At 35.6% G+C, this 12,759-nt stretch overlaps 1 protein-coding gene across 1 annotated transcript; it reads left to right on the forward strand.

The window, feature by feature from the left end:
- The first annotated feature begins 4,458 nt into the window (after positions 1 to 4,458).
- On the forward strand, positions 4,459 to 5,767 carry LOC122357532 (kyphoscoliosis peptidase-like). Its single transcript, XM_043256933.1, has 3 exons — positions 4,459 to 4,496; positions 5,340 to 5,531; positions 5,686 to 5,767. Exons 1-3 carry the CDS (start codon positions 4,459 to 4,461, stop codon positions 5,765 to 5,767), a joined length of 312 nt encoding a protein of 103 aa, XP_043112868.1.
- Positions 5,768 to 12,759: the final 6,992 nt, after the last annotated feature.

Raw genomic sequence — 12,759 nt, forward strand, 5'->3', positions numbered from 1 at the left:
GGCGCCCGCAGTTGATTTTGATATTCTAGGTATTATCAAATGGCCAGAGTTTTGAGAACGAGTGGACGTGCAGGACTATAATGTGATAACAGCTCGCTCAAGTATTGAGGAGCTAAACCATTCAGGGCTTTATAGGTAATTAATAAGATTTTAAAATCTATCTGATGTTTATCAGTGTTGACAGAACCGGGCTAATACTTCCTAGTTCTAGTAAGGACTCTAGCTGCTGTGTTTTGGACTAGCTGAAGTTTGTTTATTAAGCGTGCAGAACAACCACCCAATAAAGCATTACAACAATCTAACCTCGAGGTCATAAACGCATGAATTAATATTTCTGCATTTGACATTTAGAGCATAGGTCGCAAAATTTAGATATGTTTCTGAGAAAACCACAGATGCTAGAAACATGGCTTTCAAAGGAAGATTTCTTTTAAACATTACACTGAGGTTTCTAATTGATGAAGAAGAATTAATTAACAAAACAACCATCAAGTGTTAGACTGTGTTCTAGATTATCACATGTGGGGTTTTCAGGCCTGATAATTTTCTCATAAACGTCTCAATGAAAAAGCATGATTTTTGTTATCTGTTTTTGCAATTAAAGTCTTCAAATAATACTGTGCTTGTGTTCCGTTTTCTTTTTTTCCACAGCATTTAATCTGCGCGGTAATATTCATTTTAAATCTAAACGTGGATTATTAACAATTAATAGGAAAACATGTTCATATATGCAGTCTTGACATTCTATTTAGTACCAATTGTTATTAGCATGAATTTAAGTGGAAAGTAACCAAAAAAAAAATCTTTGGTTTCTATCTCAGACTTTAAACCTAAACCTGCAGCTTTTTAAATCTCAAGGCATTAACTAATGAACTGGAGTGGTGTGGATTATTGTGATTTTGTACGGTGTATTGTTTTTATGAACTGTTTTGACTCTCATTCTAATGGCGCCCATTTACTGGAGAGCATCCATTGCTGAACAAGTGATGTAAAGCTACATTTACTAGTTAGTCAAAGGCTTTCATGCAAAGTGGCTCCAGAAAGAAGCAATGTTTGTATGCAGCATGTTTTATAGCCGCTATATATATCCTTCATGTCAGTTCTTTATCTTTTTTTTTTATTTGCAACAGGGTAAAGGTGAGACTCTATCTCAGTAACCATAAAGTATTAAATGTTACCTTTACACGTTTAAAGCAGTTTTGTTTCATTAATCTTAGCTATAAATCCTACATTAATTACTTACTGAGACGTTTGACAGTAACTCCATACAGCATGACAACGCAATACCAGTTCATTGCTTAACAGGGTTTTTTATCTTACAAAAATAATCCCATCCTGAGAAATATTCAGTGAAGGAAAACAAGTAACAGCCAGCTCCAGCCCCATCATTAGAAATCATCGTTATGTTTCACTTTCACCTTGCGCTTCGGGTTTAGACGCATTGAAAACGGGATGGCTTTGACATCTGAACTCTAAATTTGCATCTTGTCTTTCGCATCACGTCTTTTACCCCGCTTCCTAGAGACAACTAATTACAAATTGATGTATAACCAGAAACGTGTTCCTTTTAATATTAAATTTTTCTCCCAATTTGCTAAAATCAATTTCTCAGCTGTAAATACATACACTATTCTGGACGCACGCCACCTAAATCACTTTCTCTGGTCCGGTAATTGCCATACCTGTAAGAAGTGCATTTATTCATTACACGCCGAGGAAGATGGACTTATTAAAGCACCTTCCTGAAAAGATGCGATTACCACAGTGCTGTGATTCTCAGAAGAAGAGCATAATGGCAAACATTTCTAAAAGCACCTGTCGGTGCGGCACAGATACGGGAGTTATGGGATAGTAATGCTCTTCTGTTTGCCATCTCTAAAGCCTTTTGGTAATTAAACTGGATTTAATTTCAACTGCTGTTTTATTTTGAACCAAACCGATTATTTTGGGTTGCTTGTTTAAAACATGTCTTCTGTTATAATTGTGCTTATGACGTAGCGAAGACGTAATGTGTTCTACCAGCATTATGAGTAAACTGTGTTTTACGAGTGTTTTATTGTAGTGTGATCCTCCTTTACAAGGGTGGAGCAGTTCTTTAGCCACAGTTCTGTCTCTAATGGACAGGTAAGGAGGTTTTGCTGTTCTCTGTCATTTATTAGTTACACTGGCCATCTATGCCAGTTAAAGAGTTACATTGTTGTTAAGATGTTTATTAATGTATACGAGCGTGTATATATTCGATGAATGGTTTCCTAGTTGTAATTTAATTATTTTTACATGGTTCCTAGATGCTAAATTGCATTTTCCTCCGCGTACTGTACTGCGTTTGAGCTTTATTTGAGAATTTGGGGGTTTTATTCTTTGACTAAAACATTTCTTTCACAAAAAACACAGACAAACTAATATAACAAACTGTAAATTTTACAGAATGCAACTTATAAACAAGAAAGTATAGTATATTAGTATATTAAACAATGCAATATGTCCAATATGTCCCTTTAACATATACTGAGAACCACCGTAATAACACGGGTAGTTAAAGAGAATGCCACGTAAAGAATCAAAGTTCATTACAAGTAGTGATAAACTGTTAATATACAGGTGTGTGAGTCATTCATGGAAACACGATTACGGTAACACACACGACACTTGCAAATCACATATGTGCAGTACCTTCTTTGTAAATGCTTGCCTGTGCAAAAAACCTTCTTACATGATTCGGTTCAAAACCAGGGGGCCTCAGCAAACTTTCAAGCATTTAAATAAATAGGATTATTTTACTTTAGTCTTTTACTTAAAAAATAAGTTATGAAAATGTAAACTGCAATCACTCAACAGGTGATGCATTTAAATCATTTATTGGAATCAATAATCGATTATTTATTATTTATTTATTTATTTGTTCATTTTTTCCCCATTCGCCACCAGGTAACTGCATCGGAAAGTACCTCTGGTCGACAAGCCATACAACAAGTGTGTGGTATCATCATTCGGCTCTAAAGGCTAAACAGTAAAGGACAAGATGTGCTTAAAGATGAAATGCTGTTTAAAGCTGAAATGCTTTAGCTGCTTCTACCCTAAACGTAGTGACCGCCACAGTCAAACAAAGTCCAACAGAAGCTCCACGGCATCAGGGGAGCCCCCTGTACACACTTTAACCTCACAGCCAAACCAGAGACATGAGCAACAGAGCAAACAAGACTGCAAGGAAACCGCGACGACGACTCAGTCCAAACAAGGACAGGCTGACGGCATCCCAAAGGAAGACGCTGTCGTGCTTAAGAGTGGAGTTTTAAGACCAGCGAGTCATCAATCAATGATGGCAAAACAGGTAAAATGACAGAAAGACCTCAATCAGTCAATGCAAAAGAGCCAATCAAGAGATCCGTGTCTGAAAACGGGATAGTGATGGATAGTGACGAACAGAGGTCACTGGATAAACACAAGGAAAGGCAAAAAAATAGCGCAAATAGATTGAAGAGGAAAAACACAATGACCCAAGAGGAAGGTTCAAGAAAATTAACATTAAACAAGCCCAGAAGAAAACTGAAAAAGGACCTAATACCGAACCCTGAGGTTTTCCACAAGATTGACACGCATGCAATCAATACTGGAAGAGAGGTGAGAGAGATCAGATGTTCCTAAGAGTATGTTTTTGTTTTTGGAGGAGCGAGTAGCTTGATGCGTGTTTATTTGGATTTGTAATTTGCAGCTCAGAATCAGAAAGATCTTTTCAGTGCGAGCAATCACCCAGACAATCACAGAGGGGCAAGCAGTGATTTAGACAAACTGCGCGTGCCATCTGGATCTGGCTTTGTCACTACATCGGTCAGTCTTTCACCGTCTTTCTCTCGCAGACACAAAAAGTATCTCACACATCAGCAATCAAGGGTTTGATTCTTTTTTGAGGTTCACTGATTTAATTGACTTTGTGTCTCTTGCAGGATTTACTTCATTACACTGGCCCTTAGTTATTGGACTCAACATCAGACATCCTAGGGTTGCAAAGGGGCTGAACATTTCTGGAAATTTTTTTTTTTTTAACTTTGGAAAAGATCTTTTTAGAAAACTTTGAAATGATGCTGAAAATGATCACCCCATTGGAACCCTAATGGCGTGCGATGTCGTATACAAATTCTTACATGCATTTTTGGTTTCTTTTATAAGAACCATTTGCCTTATAAAAATCATGATTCATTGTTGCAGTGCATAAATAATACAGTAATATGTGTCCGAACTGCCATTAGGTGATACTTAAACCACACACACACAAATAAAAACTACATGTGGTCTTAATGTTAGCAAACTAGGCTAATATCTAATATCGTGACATAAATGCTTGGTAACATTGGTAACAGATACTGTGTTTTGCTTATAGAGTATGATGTGCATGGCTTACTGGGGTTATCTAAGAAGACGGTCTCTGCTGAGGAGGTCATTTCGACTGGACGGGCTGTAATGCGCTGGTTACTCAACGTCTGTTCACAGATGTGCAGGTAATCCAAGCAATTTATCTAAAAGAGTCTGGTGATTCTGCACTATTTATGAAAGTTATAACAAAATATCAAACCGAATGGCAAGATAGAAGGATAGCACAAAAGCGTCAAATGCAATACAAGCGATGTAATCGATATAAAAACAGTATAATTAAGAATATTTGTAATCTAACATTGACATTTGTAAATGTAACGATCCAATTGAATTTTGATTACATGTAATTAATCAATACCCAGCACTGCTTTCAATAGATTTCCCTCCGAGAATGAGAAACAACCTTTGCGATTATTTGCAATTTTATGTAGTTTTCTCCATCTATGTACAAAAAAGTTAAGCGCTCACTAAAGGGCTCCATAGGCAGACACATCCGGAGATTATCGAAGAGTTTGGCAATATATAATAGAATCAGTTTGATTACTTGGAAATCGAAATAAAATGACATTTCGTAAAAAGAGCAGTGAGGAAAAATGACAGTGAGAATGAAGTTTCATTTAAAAGAGGATAAATTAAATCAGTTAAATCAACCATTAAAAAGAGATGCAGATGAGATCAATGGAGAGAAACTAAACAATCCTATAGGAATAGCCAAATACATCAATCAAAGATGCATATAATTTAGGATGATATTGAAAAAACAAGGCTATTAAAATGAATACAGTTAGATGTGATGTTAGATGGAAGATTAAAGAAGATAATAATCAAAGTCTTATGCTTGGCATTGAGTTGGTTAAATAAAATTGTGATCTAGTGGTCTGATACACACACTGTACTACAGAACTGAACTCTTTTTACATGGAGCCACACTGAAATTTTCAGGTTGTTTAATCGCACTGTCTTCTCAGGGAAGCTGGCATTGAGTGCAGAGAGGTGTTGGGCTATAGTAAAGGCCTTGGTTACGAGTACGGTCATAGTTTCCGAAACGCTAAATCTGACCACAGCTGGAATGCAGTGAGTCTTGATGGACAATGGTACCTGTTGGACGCCTGCTGGGGAGCTGGAACTGTGGACATAGACAAAAGAGCCTTTACAAAGAAGTAAGACCACACTTTAAAACATCTCACTGTTACTGTATCTTACATAAATGAAGTAAAAATTGCTGACCTAAAAAAGCATGCACTATATTTTTGACCACAAAGTAATATGAAACACTACATGCACTGACCATATTGAAAATTACTAAACCTTCAGATATAACGAGTTCTACTTCCTGACCGACCCGAGATCTTCATTACCAGACATTATCCTGAAGAGGAGAAGTGGCAGCTGTTAGAAAGCCTTATTACGATTGAAGAGTTTGAGAAGATGGTGAACAAAGGTTCTAACTTCTACAAACTAAACTTAACTCTCATTCACCCGAAACAATACCTTATAGTTACAGGTAAATGAACTTTAAACCACACTTGCTGTTAAGCTTAGAAATGATCTCTGCAATAATCAAGAAATTCTTAAAGGGATACTCAACCCCCAAATTTTGTCGTTAATCATTTATCCCCATACCATCCCAAACTCTTAAAAAGCATATATATATATATATATATATATATATATATATATATATATATATATATATATATATATATATATATATATATATATATATGAAATAATCCATAAATGCCATATTCTTTTTATCAAATTCTTTGGTCAACACCACAAAACATTTCGACCCTGAATTAACCTTGGCTTGGCATGAAATGTCAAATAATTTGATACAGTCCTTGCAGCCTTGACACAGTCAAGAGGGCCAGTTGTTCAAAATAATTTCACTACATTTCAGCATTTTAAAAGGATTCTAAAATGGGATGAGAGTCACAAAATCCAATCTTAATAAATAAAGTGTTTTTTTTTTTTTTTAAATCACTGTTTGTAGACTACATTGACATAATCATCAGAGATGAACCACTCAAAAGTTTGTAATTCGTGAGCATGACGCAAAGTTTATTTCGTGAATGCAATTTTCAGTGCACTAGTAATCCAGATTTGGTCATCGGAAACAGTGTGCATCTAGATTACTGGCAACCAAAAACCAGCATAAAAATATGATGGATTACCTGATCCTGGATAGCAAAACATGTCCAAATCCAGATTAAGATATTTGAACAACTGGCCTGAGCTCTACCATGACATAATTTCCCCCTTTTTCTTAAACTACACTTTTCATTTGTTCAAATTCTTTTTGATCTAAGGACAGTTGTTAACACATTTTATACTATAAGCAACCAAATAAAAACATTTAACTTCAGAAATACAAGCATGGTGATAAAAAAAAGTACATCTTTAATATATTCTTGAATTAACTACTAGATGGCTTTTCATGTCATTGACCCATCAGTTGATGTACCGCTGTGAATAATTGACACCTTTTCCATCTGCGTGTCCCAGAAAGCGCGCGGCGACGGTATCGATGACTTTCCCTCAGCTGGTCCATTTCAGCTATGACATTTTCCAGCTCAGTGGCAAAAATCGACAAAAGGTGAGCAATTCCATGGGCTTTTTCACCCAGCACACAGCACAGTATGAAGCTACGCCTCATGCCCCCCAAACCCTGGCATGTATGAGCTTAGGCTTTTGCTGGAGCTGAAAACACAAGCAGAACATTGGACTGGATCTATTTCCTTCCAGTTGAAATGTCCATCACCCAAGACCTCAGAAGAGCTGCCCGAGAATCCTCACAATTGCTGGGGCCTGCAACCAGATTCAATGAGTTTAGGACTCGAGCCTTGCAATTTTGGGAATGACATCATTTCACTAGAGTCTGGATCCTTTACGGTAGTCTTAAAGACTACCAGACCACTTAAGGTGGTGGGTGAACTGAGCCACAAGAACCTAGATGACACTTTAGCTGAGAAATGCTTGGCCATTCAGACTGAGCCAAACCAAATCACATGCAACGTCCTCTGTCCTTACTATGGTTTCTACCGACTGTCTGTGTTTGTGAAGGATTGGACGAAGGAAGGCGGATTAAAAAATGCAGGCAACTTTCTTCTAAACTGCACAGCTGGTGCCGTTAACCTGAACGAGCTTTTCCCCAGCGGCCTCACCAGTTTTTGCGGTCCTGGTATCCAGACTCTGGAGGCCGGCCTCTTCGAAGTTCAGCCATACACAACCACTGGTTGACACACAGCATGGAAAGTGCGACATCACCTTCCAAAACCGTCAAGACATAGATCTCTTCTGCAAATTATTCAAAGAGAGCAGGCGATGGACCAGCAAGTCAAACTACCCTTTCAAACCACATCCTCTTCACGCACAGTGAGCAAAGTCACCATAAGCATCAGCCTACCTGGGTCAGGAATCTACAAGCTCGGCCTCTATGGAAATACATCACTAAAACAAGCGTACCCCCTCCTGTGTGATTACATTCTGAAGAACACCTCTGTGAACAGGTGGCCTCCGTTTCTTCACGCATGTCCCGGATCCTGGAAGAAGGGCTGTGTGCTGTTTGAACCTCGCGAGGGCCGGCTAGAGGCCTCGTCACAGGTGACATTTCGTGTACAAGTCCCAGAGGCCCGAAAAGTGTGTGGAAGGAGATAAGAGTGTGGATCTCCAGCTCAATGAGGGCGGAGTTTGGGAAGGGAAGGCGTTTACAGGCAGAGGACCAGAACTCCACCTTATGGCCAAGCTGAGGTGAGACCCTAATAATACGATGATGTTTCTGATGACCTTCAGTGTGGTTGAACCAGAACATAACAAAGGATCTCCAGCTCATATGCATTAATGCCAAAAGCTAGACTGCCATGAAGCCTTATTGTAACTATATTTGTGTCCCAACTGGCACACTATACACTCCGCAATCAATCAATCACTTTTACTTATATAGAGCTTTTAACAACACAGATTATATCAAACACTGAAACCATGTAATCTACCATCTAGAGTATTTTTCATCCTGTTTTGGAGTCTGATAGAGCCCTAACTTTTCAGTTAATTTAGGGCATGATCGTAGTTTTTGAAGTGCATCTTTTCTTTTTGCAATTCTCAGTGAAACACACACTATTTGTGGTATTAAATTGCTTGTGAAATATTTCTCATCTGTGATAATATCATAATTCTAGTTTTAGCAATATGCAAGCTGACATTACAGAGTATGTCCTTCACTTTGCATATAACAAACAAAAGCGTGATTGCAAATGTGATACAAACAAACAAGTGAATACCAAGGGAGTTACATTTTAGACTCAATATTGTCTATTATTTGTTGTTGTTGTAGTCTTTTACACCCAAAACATGGCTCCAATAAAAAGCTGGAGTACATCAGTACGGCAGTGTTTAATTTCTGAATGAACCTTATGAACAAATCATTTGAAGCGAATGATTCAAGTATAATTTTACAAAACAAAGTCTCTTGATCTGTTTGAAATGAATTAGTCATTTTGAATGGATGATTCAGTGAATCACTCATAAAGACTGGTACTTGCTGCCACCAGTGACATATTTATTAATCTATAATAAACCAAAATCAGCACAAAAACCAAATACACTCCACAATAGTTTCACATCCTAAGATTCAAAAGATCTTATTTATTTAATAAAATAGCACAGTGAAACTAATTTTCAAAGTTTCCAGTAGAAGAATATTCAAAAAGATTGTGAGAACAAATATGGTGCAAATATCATGAACAAATAATCTAAAAATCATAATACAATAAAAGTAATAGAATAAAATCATGACATTGCTGTACTGTAAATACTTCTCTATGGGGTATTTTGGGAAATGAAAATTGGAACAAATGTTTACTAACGTAAAAAATATATATTTAAGCAGACACAGCTGAATAAAATGCTTCCTTCAGGAGAACTTCTGTTTTGAGAGTCATTACTACAAATTGTTAGTCTCGTTTCTGCTGGAAATAATATGCGATATTAATGAAAATGTATGCATGACATTTGAGGATAATCAATTTGCGTGAAGCCAAAGTAACTGGTGACTTTATAGAAATGCTTGAAATGCGTGTTTTTACCAAATTTCTTCTTCACCGACCTAAAGCGAGCACGCATTCCAGCAGCGTTCAAACTCTCTTTCAAGGTTGTTGCACTTACTGCACGAAGCTAAAAGCAAAAAGAATGCTAACTCAGACCTCAGCAAGAATCGAAAAAACCGATGCGACTTTTCTCCACGCGCGCTCTTTTTGTAAGAGCGGTGCTGCATCCCACATTAATGACACACTTGAACTGGAGTCTGAAGCTCTGGGTTTTAGCGTAGGGCGTGATTGGTCTGATCTGCTAGACATTCACTCTCTGTGCAAGCTGATTAAAACTATCCTTACTAAAACCAAGTGCACACACATGACTCCGAGGAGACTGGCATTATAAAAAATACATTACAAAGATATTAATATTAATTGATAAAAACGTCTGTAGAAAACTGTATAATGCAAGTGACATACAGTAGCTTTATCACTGATTTCAAGTCGTATTGTGTCTTTCGATGTTCATTCGTGTTTATTTCATGCTATAACTTGTAATAAAGTGAGACTTTTGCACCATTTAACAGAAGCTTCTACAGTGATCTTTTAAAAACAGTTTTGTTCAGATCTTTAATTCATAGCCTCAAAATGAACCTGCGTTAATGGCACTGCCTGTATTAACGTGAACTTGGACCCTAAATTCAACACAAGAGATGTCAGCTTTACTCACTCCCGCCGCCCTTTTACAGGGAATTTATTTTATATTTTGTCTGTTTTGCTACTTTAAAAGAAAATCCTGTAAATCTCTGTGCCTATCCAAAAGCAGCAAAAAAAAAATATCAGCAAAGGCACGAATGTGAATGATTGGCAGGATTCAGCGATATCTGTGGGTAGAGATGCTGCTAGAGAGCTTTTTCAGTCAGAGAGGCTGGTTTGATATTATCCATGCAAAAAAACATAGTTAAACTCTTTCATTTGCTGCCTGCGGGCACATGGCAAGTAGTAAACACTGATCACAGTAATGTTGATGTTGTTACCATCCGCAGCTGGAAATCTGCAAGCGTCGTCCTAGCACTTTTACCTGAGTGATTAGTAAAAATAGCAACATTTACGGTTTAAATGAATGCAGAATTACCGCATTTTTAAGGAAATCACGTGTGAAGTCAAATAGAGATATCGGAAGAGTAGAGTGTCGTTAAATAGCAATGAAATTAATAAAAAAAATTTTTATAATATTTTTATCTCATTTCTCAATTCTGAAAGATAAGAATGGCATATAAAAAATAATAAGAAAATAAATAAAATAAAATAAATAAAATAAATAAATTTAAAAAGGCAAAGCCCCAAGTAATATAAACTCTGTATTGTAAAAAAAAACAGATAGATAAATAAAATTAATTTGAAATAATTTACACATTTATTTTTACAGGCATTTTACCTTTATTTTTGAATTTTATTTAGCATTGCCTGTCAGTATTAAAGCGAATGGATATTAAGATGCGGTACATGTTCTTTACTACAGATACGGCACATACTATGCCATAACCTGAAAATATATAAAATCAAGTATAAAAAAAGTCAAATCCAGCAATCCTGCAGTTTCGAAAGCATAATCTTCTCAGCGCCCCCAGCTAATCCAGACAGAAAATGTATGGCGGAAGAGCGCTGGGGAGAGTGAACTGAAGCCAAGAGGTCATTTATCTCCTCTACACCCCTGATCCAGACTATCAGCAGTACGAGGCACAATCCCTCCTGAGACACTGTTTATTTCTCCTCGCTCTCGCCATTAAGCACCAGATCTAAACCTCGAGACAAAACTCATGCATCTAATACTGGATCATAACCCGCAGCGTGATTGCCTCGTGCGCTTTGACACTGTTTCTGGAAGTACATCCTGAAAAAAAAATTGCACGGTCACAGAGAGTTTGGAAAGGTCTTTCTTATAAACAGGGCTTCCACATTTGTCAGTTTATCAGTTACGGCTTCACTATCAGACCTCCAGAAACCCACCCAGCATATAGATATTAAAACCAGATAGAGAAAGCGGATGTATCTGGAAATATAGAAAGATCAGTCTGGAAGGCGAGAGAGAGTTAAGTTAATAATTATTGGTAGATGATAATGAAGTGAGTTTTTTTCATTTAATTCAAATATCTAGATTTTTTCTGAGAAATGTCTAGAGTTTTTTTTGTACAATGCAGTCACAAATGCTATGTGCATTAAGAAGAACATGCACTTTACTAAAACAATGTGCTTATCAATATTGCACATATCTTCAGTTTAACTGTTTAACTCTGTTATGTTTTAATTAAAACACATAATAATTGTGACTTTTATCTTATAATTCAGGCTTTTTCATTTGCATTTGCTATCTTAATGTAAAGTGTAAAACACTAAAAGGTCTGAAGATTTTCTTAAAGGAAATAAGAGAAAAAAATTTATAATGTTTATAATATATATATATATATATATATATATATATATATATATATATATACACATATATATATATATATATATATATATATATATATATATATACACATATATATATATATATATATATATATATATATATATATATATATATATATATATATATATATATATATATATATATAAAATTTTATTTTATTTATTTTTTTATTTTTGCATATGTATTAATCAAAATGTACAGCTTTGTCTCCTGTGTAGCTACTATTTCTTATAAGTAATAAAATATCAATATTAAATATAAAAACATAAATACTCTAAAAAATAAAAATATAATAAAATATTGTGACAAATCTATGTATTTATTTAGCTTTGTAAAAGCAGGCGTTAGATCTTTTCAAACACAGGAACACAATGTAAATGAATTAAAATGAAAAGAGTGATATTATTACAGAATAAATAAATAACACAAGTATACTGAAATATAAATAGAAATCCTGACTAGTTGTAATAAAACTGAAAATGCATTAATAAAATAAGCGATATCACTGAATACTATATTTTAATAATGTAAATTTAATGAGATATTAAATAAAACATTTAGCTTAAAAGTAAAATTAATAAAAAAATGCGCAGCAAATTATAAAACAAGCACCTATTTAATTAGAATATTTAAAAATTAAGCGTTGCTTTAAAAGTAAAAAATTAATTAAAAAGCTCCAAATTATTAAAAAAAAAAAAAGTATTGCAAGGATCTGCCACGACACAATGTAAATTCATACCTTATTCATATCATATTGCAATGCTTTTTATAGCAGACTCTTCATATACTTCCCGTCACTTCTGGCCTTTTGTGACAAAAATCCTTCAGATTCTAGAGGAAGCAATAATGTGAGTTTCAACCGCAGCCAGAAGTGAAGAG

This window comes from Puntigrus tetrazona, chromosome 14, assembly GCF_018831695.1.
Source record: "Puntigrus tetrazona isolate hp1 chromosome 14, ASM1883169v1, whole genome shotgun sequence".
Taxonomy (NCBI): Eukaryota; Metazoa; Chordata; class Actinopteri; order Cypriniformes; family Cyprinidae; genus Puntigrus; species Puntigrus tetrazona.